The 10,000-nt window shown below is 32.4% G+C and overlaps 1 protein-coding gene across 2 annotated transcripts in view; it reads left to right on the top strand.

The window, feature by feature from the left end:
- The window catches only part of LOC137632788 (lactosylceramide 4-alpha-galactosyltransferase-like), a 50,449-nt gene that overhangs the window by 31,738 nt on the left and 8,711 nt on the right, over positions 1–10,000 (top strand). The window contains exons 2-5 of one of the 2 annotated variants that reach the window (XM_068364873.1): positions 1,329–1,444; positions 2,181–2,298; positions 6,712–6,807; positions 6,929–7,125. In XM_068364873.1, coding sequence (XP_068220974.1) covers positions 1,342–1,444; positions 2,181–2,298; positions 6,712–6,807; positions 6,929–7,125 — 514 coding nt within the window. In that variant the 5' untranslated portion in view covers positions 1,329–1,341. The remainder of the gene's footprint in view (positions 1–1,328; positions 1,445–2,180; positions 2,299–6,711; positions 6,808–6,928; positions 7,126–10,000) is intronic. The other variant, XM_068364874.1, reaches the window with a different exon arrangement.

Raw genomic sequence — 10,000 nt, 5'->3', positions numbered from 1 at the left:
CTATCCTACGGGAGTATAACCTGTCAAGGAGCTTTTTAATTTTCAATACCAATTGATTGTTATGAGTGTAACACTTTTGGGCTTTTAGGGCATTTCTTGAATCAGTATAAATCACGAACTTATGATTCGCTCGATGTTTAAAAGATTTAATAATCTCAAATACTGATAGTTTGGAGGTAAATACGAAAGCTATACTAGGTTATGAGCCCTGACTAATTTTGTCTGAGAATACTGCAGAAAAACCAGCACCCATTGAAAATTTAAAGCCATTAGTATAGATAGTATAATGTGGTCCTTTCCTCTGAATATGCTTCAAGGCAAGTTGTTTATAGTGGCTATATATTTCTTTGACAGATAATAAAGATAAGAGCATATTTTTGTTTTCTTTAAGGTGCAGGGTGGAGGAAAGAAATGGCTAAATAATGTTCATTTTAATGTTTGTAGATTTTAATAGCCCATTTGCTCTTATTAAGAATGGTGATTCACGACTGTTAATAAATATGTCAGTGAAGTTGAATAACTTCTTTGTTGGAGAATTGGTGGACAGGATCTTCAATGCACTCGGCATGATTACAAAATCTGGATGTAGGGACAAGGGTGGTTCCCCACTTTCACATAGCACTGATATATTTGGGGATGCCATAAAGTCTCCACTACATAGTCTTGGATCTCGAGTATGTATTGAATCTAATGACAAAATTTTAGTCTGAAACCTGAAAAGAAAACTGTAAGTTATTGAAAGGTACGGTAAGATAATAATCGCAAGCTTTGTTTGACATTTTGAGCATGGAAGATTGCTTCGGATTGTCTGGAAGAAACCCCTTATGTTAATTCAAAAAGTGGCATTTGATACAGATTCTCCATAATCATGATAATCTTGAAAGATGGCCACTTCGAAACACTCAGCAGTTTCCTTTCCTGGATATGTATGTCTAATGCAGGTCTTAGAGCTTTCAAATATGCAGCCCCAAGACCTATATAATAAGCTCACACTGGACGTCCAAAAGACTGCTGATATTAAGACTTTCAAGAACAAACTGAAGACTTGTTTTCTAAGTGCTTCAATAATGTGGATTTGACAATGAACACGAATACTTAGTGACATTGAACACCCAAGAATGTAAACGATAAACTGATTGACCTGGAAAACATCCCTTAAAAGAAGTAAGTACAGTAAGTATATAGATATTGAAGCACAACTTATGAACCAATTAACACGGCTGCCAATGTTTGGAAGCATAGATGAAAGCAGAAACTTCCTTTTTAAGAACTTCAAAATCCTCACCAAACAGCTTTTAATATTTCTAATTTTGTTCTTTTGTTTACAGTGAAGGAGAGACAATGACTGACAAACCATGTATTAAACTTCTAGCTATTATCATTCTTGCTACTTGTCTGATCATCAGTTTATGGACAATTTCTTTAGATTACAGAATGACTCGAGGTGAGATCATCATTGCTACCAAGCAAGAGCACTAATATGTTGTAACAAATCTTATCAGACGCTAAAATCAAGATGGAAATTTCTTTTTTAGAGGCTTTTTGCGTGATTTCCCCTTTATGAGTTCATTAAATTATCTGTATATTAAAGTGAATATATTGCAATCATCTGACGACTTTACAACAATATCATTTTACAAGCCAAAAACTCTTAAGAAAATTAATAGTTGCAAAAATTATTTCGTAGAATATTAATTCTACTATAAATTATTGTTCTTCATTAATAACTATTTAAGATTCAGTAAACAATTTTCAATATAAAAGAATGGTAAAACCCTATAGGATTTTAATAGATAACTAAGTAGTTTGGTCACTTAGGTGAATCATTCATTTCATCGTAGGTTCTAAGTTTCATATCTTAATACCTGACAACAGCTTATGAATCTGAATTAGAATTAAAAGTCCTTGTTGTATAGACTGAAGAATTATAGTCTTTTGAAAATGCTAAGAGAGAAACCCCGTCAGTAAAATATAGCCTTTGAAATTGAAGGAAATAAAACCTTTCTTACTGGGAACATCTACGTCCTAAATTCTAACATTCCTTTAGTGAATGGAAAATAAAATATCATAGATGGCCATACAGTAACGTAACTTTAGAAGAGAGAAAGCTAATTTGAATTAACCCTTTTAGTGAGAATTTAAGCAATATGATTAAAAAAAATCTTCCTGAAATATTTCAGACGTCGCTCCCAGCAAGACAGTGGAGATTTTGGTGCCTTGGAAGAAACAATATTGTGCTGGAGACAGTGCATATTCCACAGGCAGCGATACTTTACAGAACCTCCCCTTGATGCAAAGGTAATGGAAATGTTGTCTTTTGGTGTTATGGTGTTGATTAAATAGAAATTAAAAAATAAGGAAAATATTCAAAATATAGGGGAGGGGAAATTATTAATAGATCAAAAGAACAGAAAGGTTTTCTATTGGGAATTACATTCAGAAAGAAGGATGAATGGGCGAAAGGACCTACACTATGGTAAATACAGAGCGGGATAGCTGCAGTCCCCGGTAGACTGTAGGGACTTTTTTAAAAAGAAAAAAAGGAAAATGGTCGTGGAAATGAGTATCAAGTTGCACCATTGGGTTTTAGAAAAAGTGAAATGATTTATATTATTATTATTATTATTATTATTATTATTATTATTATTATTATTATTATTATTATTATTATTATTATTATTATTATTTTACCATCTTCACAGGAATAATCCCGCAACAAGTCGGAAACAAACCTTGAGTAGATATTGATGCCCAACAAGATGTCATGTCAAAGGTTTTCAGATGATACTGTATGAATTGGGGACAGTGCAGGGAAACTGCAAAAACTAGTGAGAAATTAAGTATTTGTAATAGAGAGAAGATGTATTTAAAGTAAGATAATTCATGAATGTTGTGCATATGGTGGTGAGGGGGAGGTTAGGATAATAACTTCTTTAGGCATTTGGATGTAAAGGGTTGGTTGAACCAGTTTTCCTTTACGGATGAAGAATATGAACAATAAATCTGAACAGTGGTAAATGGTTGAAAACGTGATGACAAATCGTTTGAGCGGAATACATAATATAAAAAAGGCAGGAAGGTTCAGTCAACGAACGGAAAATGATAGTTTTATGTACAGTCGAACACAAGAGTTCCTAGCACACCTCACTCTGAGGACGTGGACCCAGTCGAACTATTACTGAGCAGAGTTTTTCTGTTTATAGCCCCCTCGACCACTAATGCTCCGGGGGTTGGGTGATGGTGGGATGCATCTTCCCCGGTCCTAAAAAGAAAAATCTATATATATATATATATATATATATATACACACACACACACACACACACACATATATATATATATATATATATATATATATATATATATATATATATATATATATATATATATATATATATATATATATATATATATATATATATATATATGAATTTGGGAGTGTGTTTTGTTTGAAAAAAAGGAATATATAAATGGAAGTATAAGAAGCTTATCAGCAAGTAATGATTACGGTGCTGCCACTCCTCGTATGCACTTAGTGTCAACTGATTTATGAATGAATATCTAATCTGAGAAGAAGTGCCATGGACGAATCATTACGGGAAAAGATGGATTTGTGTGAGAAAGTGTTAAGTGAGATGCCCGTACATTTACGGGAATCAAACAAGTATAAACACCGGCTGGACCGTATCACCGTATCACCACACAATATAGAGTATTGTAAACGGTTGCTGAGATGGGGGGGGGGAGGGGGGAGGTTCGTCAGGGGATCAGTTGACAGGGGAAGGGTAAGGACCGCCTGCACTTATCCTATGAGAGAGAGAGAGAGAGAGAGAGAGAGAGAGAGAGATCCAAAATACACATGCTGTTCCTGTAATGAAATACTTCTGGGTTTGTCTGATTTTAAAGAAACAAAATACTATCACTACTAGACTACTACTGTAGATCCAATCCAAAAATACCAGATGTAGTAGGAAAATACGAGGAGTGGCAACACCGTAATTATTACTTGGTGCGAGGCTCATGGGCTTCTTTTACTTCCATTTATATATTCATTTTTTTGTTTCAAAAACTAAATCCCCCAAATTCATTATATATATATATATATATATATATATATATATATATATATATATATATATATATATATATATATATATATATATATATATATATATATATATATATATGTAATGCTTTGTTGGGCATTTTCTTTTTTCTTTCATTAAGCACCACTTTAATATTATTTTAATTAAATAAATGTATCTCTTCAATTCTTTCAGTGCAATAAAATTATTATATATGTAGACCCTCAGGAAAGTGGGTGATGGTAAAATGCCGTATAGTTCCTTAACTTTACTTCTTGAAACTGGATGTACATTAACTTTACAGTAATCATCTACATGGGTTTAAATACAGACTGGATCAATATAATTTCTTGAAGATTGGAGGCTGCAACCGTAGACTTCTACCACTTCGGCGTTTGGGATGCGAAATCCTTGAATTTTATTTTGGCGATTTAGGGATCGCTTCTTCGTAGCTGTGTCATCCTATTGACACGCTTCTTGGTAATTTCTCCTTCATCGAAGATAATCTTAGACCTCCCGGTTGAAAGGTAATATGTTGGCAGTTAGGGAACTCGGTCCCTTCGTTGTCCGTCTTTGTAAAATATCTTGTTAACTTGACGTTTAGTTAGTGCCGGCCAACTGTGCACCAGGGGTAAGGCCTCCCCCATGACGGGGGGAGAGGGAGAAGGGACAACCAATTTTCGCGGTTACTTGTAGGGAAGAGCTGGTTCCTCGATGCGCTTGTTGCTTAAGTATCCCAGAACAAGGGCGTTGTAATTGCGTCACGTCATGTGACTCTTCTTGTGTTCTATTGGTCCCTTCTTCTGACGTAATGGTAACGTCATACATATGTCACTTCCGATTTCTCGGCAAGGTAACCGACGCGCATTCCATCTGCGTTGTTTTGGCCAATTTATCGCTTATGTCAGCACTTTTCACAAACAGTGCCTCTAAAGTACCACCTCACTCTGATTCTATTTTTCTCGTCTCTCTCTCTCTCTCTCTCTCTCTCTCTCTCTCTCTCTCTCTCTCTCTCTCTCTCTCTCTCTCTCTTTATTTCAATGTCTCTCTATCGTTTAACTAACGAATAAAACTCATAAAATACTTGATCAAATACACATATCACCTTATTCAGTATGAAATATTTTCCTGTACATGACATATATATATATATATATATATATATATATATATATATATATATATATATATATATATATATATATATATATGTATATATATACATATATATACATATGTATATATATACATATATATATATATATATATATATATATATATATATATATATATATATATATATATATATATATATATATATATATATATATATATATATATATATATATTCAGTGAAAAACGATTATTATGTATATTTATCCTCACTAATAAGACGAAAGGGCGAACTTTAATCGAATCTTTTTGTATTTTCTTTTGTGGCTGTGAAACACTCACACTCAAACACACGCATGCGCGCACACACACACACATACAACACATATATATATATATTTATAAATATATATATATATATATATATATATATATATATATATATATATATGTATATAATCATATATATATATATATATATATATATATATATATATATATATATATATATATATATATATATATATATATAAAATCATATATATATGCATATATATATATATATATATATATATATATATATATATATATATATATATATATATATATATATATATATATATATATATATATATATATACATATATATACATTTTTATATATATGTATATGTAATCATAAATATATATATATATATATATATATATATATATATATATATATATATATATATATATATATATATATATATATATATATATATAAATCCATATATATATTAATCAATGTAAATATCAACCAAAATGGCATTTGATCCCTTTGGAAATGTATATTCAGTGGAACTTCCCTTGTGATAACTGCTCCAGGCCGGACAATAATTCGAACCTATGCTTCTTAGCCGAATCCATACCAGCTAGGACTGCTCGAGCGATCAAGAGAGATATAAGTTTATTACAAATGTACTGTACATATTCTTATCGAATTCAGACATCTGTACTTAGACTAGAAATCAAGCCATCTCCACCATCTCCATCAGCTATCAGGGTGGAGATGGGTTGATTTCAAGTCTTAGAACAGATTCCAGAATTCGACAGGAATAAATACACTAGACTTAAAATCTTACATCTCAGCTGGTATGGTTTCGTCTAAGAGGCATAGGTTCGAATTACTGTCCGACCCGAAGCATTTATCAAGAATTAATTTCCACTGGATATACATTCCCAAAGGTGGAATACGATAATGTATGCAATTTTGGTTGATATTTACAAACACAAGCACACACACACGCACACACACAAACGCATATATATATATATATATATATATATATATATATATATATATATATATATATATATATATATATATATATATATATATATATATGCATATATATATATATATATATATATATATATATATATATATATATATATATATATATATATATATATATGCAGTGTATGTTTGTGAATTTAATAACTAACAGAATGCTTATTGTTTTATTTGAAAGAGTAATGACACCTAAGGTCTCATCTGAAAACATCTTCTTGATAGAATCGACTTGCAGTCCACATCCTTTATACAGAAGTTGGTGTTCTGTAGAGAGGTAAGTGGAATTCCATGATACCCAATTTACATCCATACTTTCATAAAAATTGAAAAAACAAATGAATAACAAATGCGAGTGAAACGTTCATAACTTTGCTTCATTCCTTTCTTCCTTCCAGCTGGGCAGCTCAACACCCGGAAAAGACAGTTTGGTTTATCTTGGTGTCTCCATTCTTAGATGACGTCACCGGAGTGAGGAAGAGTCTTTTCAGTCAGTATTCCAATATCAGGATTGTCACCAGTAACCTTGAAGAAATATTCAGCGAGACACCTCTCTGGGAACTCTTCAACTCGGATAAATGGCTGAGAGGAACGTGTAAGTTCTGGGTAAACTTTGTTCAGAAATCCAGGTAACCAACATCTAATAGAGGTCTTGCAAACAGTAGCTGGCTGATGAGTGTACTTACTTTGATCCCTGGAACCCTCTAGTAAAGAGTTTCTCATCATATTTGCTTCATACTAAATAACATGTTTTCCGAATAGGATGTTTGGCAGGCTCTTGAATTATTTACGTGTTACTACTATGGAAAGTAAGTCTCATATTGAGGTGGTGTGGACATGTTGTAAGGTTGGGTGAAGGGTGGGAGTAAAGGGGGCCTTAGGTGGAACCTATTAGGTGTAAAAAATTGGAGGGAGTTAAAGGATTAGATGACTGACAGAGTGAAGGGTTTATAGAAGAAGGGTTTGGTGAAGGAGGATGCTTTCGATAGATATAGTTGGAGAAGATGTATCAAACAAACTGCCCCTTTGTTTAGAAATAGCAGTGGGACTGATGGTGAAATTATTTGCCAATGGGGGAGACTGTATATCAATATACTCTGATGCATGCCAGTGCATTACTGGCATTATAAGTATAGATATAAGACCAGCAGAATTAACTATAACACAATATTCATAGCAGCAGTAGTGGATGACAAATTTAACCAAAGGTTGGTAAACAGATTATAGAATGGTCTTAAAATGATTTGGGGAAGGCCTTTCCATCTTTAAATGTTTTGTGGTTCATGTTTTGATGAAGCATTGGTCACCAATAATTACTTTTATTCACTCTCTTTTTCTTCTTCATTGTTTATGATTCACAACAATCAACAGAACACTTGGTATAGTTGGCTTCATAAATAAGGTGCACTATTGCTTTGGGAAAAATTCTAGCAACTTTCCATTTAGAGAAACATCTGATTACTATTTCCTTCGAAACATTTGGTAACTATCTGTGTCTCAGATTGCCGTGATGTGTACCGAAGCTTATGAAATCTACTTTACACAATTCAATGCTTAGGTAAATAGATAAACCAATGCCATAAGGAATTAGGTAATAATTGTTTCTCACTAAGAAACGAATTGGTGGTAGGTAAATGTGAATAAAAAAGAATGTAAATACCCATTTCATTGAAAATTAAGTTAATATAATTATTACTAAATTGACACCGCTTTCCTCAAGAGATTTCCTTTTCTTATTCCCAATCTTGGAAGATATTCGAAGCAACATCATTCAACAAAAGATAAGGATACTAATAGTTTATTACTTTTTCCTCAAATTACTTTTTGATAGGATTTCTAATTTCAATATGCAATATCTAAGAATAATTTCCTTTATATTATTATTATTATTATTATTATTATTATTATTATTATTATTATTATTATTATTATTATTATTAACTAAGCTACAATACTAGTTAGAAAAGCAGCATACTGTAAGTCCAAGGGCTTCAATAAAAAAAAAGTAGCCTAGTAAGGAAAGGAAAAAGGGAAATAAATAAAATGCATGAAAAGTGAGGAAAAATTGTATAAGATATTCTAAGAGCAGTAATAACATTAAAAGAGACCTTTCATATATTAGCATTAAAAAGAGACTTATGTCAGCCTGTTCAACATACAATCATTTGCTGCAAGTTTGAATTTCTGAAGTTCCGACGATTCAACTACCTAATTGGGAAGATCATTCCAAAACTTGGACACAGCTGGTATAAAACTTCTAGAATAATGTGTAGTATTGAGCATGATGATAGAAATAACAACATTCCTAGTATTAAGAATAGGGTTGTACTATTAATGCTAGTGATGGTCAGAATCATGAAAAATCTTATGCAACATGCATAACAAACAAACAGAACGACAGTGCTAGAGACCTTTATCTAGATCAGGAAAAATAAGTATAAAACACCATAAGCTCCTGTCCAACAAATTGTGATGAGATTAAGCTGCTGTAGACCAGACAGGAGAACAATTCTGAAACAAGGCTAATGAAAGATATATTACACTTATTCAAACTAGATTGATCACCGAAAATATTAAGACTTTCTCATTAAACCAATTTTTGTGCAGTTGAAGAGACACCCCCAATGTGTTTCTCAAAAGTGAAGTTGGTATCAAGAACCACGCTTAAAATTTTAAAAGTCATACAGAGTTTAAAAAAAAATATATATACATCAATGATGAGAACCGGATATTGCGGAGCCACTGTCCTCGTCCTATATAAAAATATACTTTGAGCTTTGTTAGGATACAACTTCATGCTCAATAATTTGCAGCATGAACTAATTTTAGCTAGATCTCTATTTCGGAATTCAGCAACCTCAGATCTACAGTCAGGAGATGGAATTGATTCACAGCGAGTAAAATCATCTATATATGCAACGATGTTGTTTACTAGGCCAAACCACATGCCATGTGTATATAGTATGAAAAGTAATGGGCCAAGAACACCACCCCAAGGAACACCAGATATCACATTCCTATCCTCATTAAGGTGCCCAGCACGTCAACACCAAATGTTTGTGATCTATTACTTAAAAATTCAAACTCCTAACTGTATGATTTTGAAAACAAAGGCCTCATGATTAACATGGTCAAAAGCAGTACTAAAACCATAGCCAATCATACGATCCTCCTGACCACAATCAATGGATATCTGTACAGCATTAGAAATTGTAAGAAGGGCATCACATGCTCCAGGGCCTTTACGAAGGCCAAATTCCAAACTAAGGAACATATGATTACCTTCAGCAAACCTATTTAGACGTTTTGCCAAAAGACGTATACAGTTTTGATAAAATAGGTGTTGCGGAAATTTGGTGGTAATCACCTGGTAAAGAAATGCCATAAACACATTTACATAATAGTGTAAGATTACTAATTCTCCATGTGCTGAAAGATCCTCTTTTTGTTAACTTGCTAAAAACGGTGAA

Source organism: Palaemon carinicauda, chromosome 42, assembly GCF_036898095.1.
Source record: "Palaemon carinicauda isolate YSFRI2023 chromosome 42, ASM3689809v2, whole genome shotgun sequence".
Taxonomy (NCBI): Eukaryota; Metazoa; Arthropoda; class Malacostraca; order Decapoda; family Palaemonidae; genus Palaemon; species Palaemon carinicauda.
Note: the sequence above shows the minus strand (reverse complement) of the source record. Positions and strands in the feature narration are given on the sequence as shown.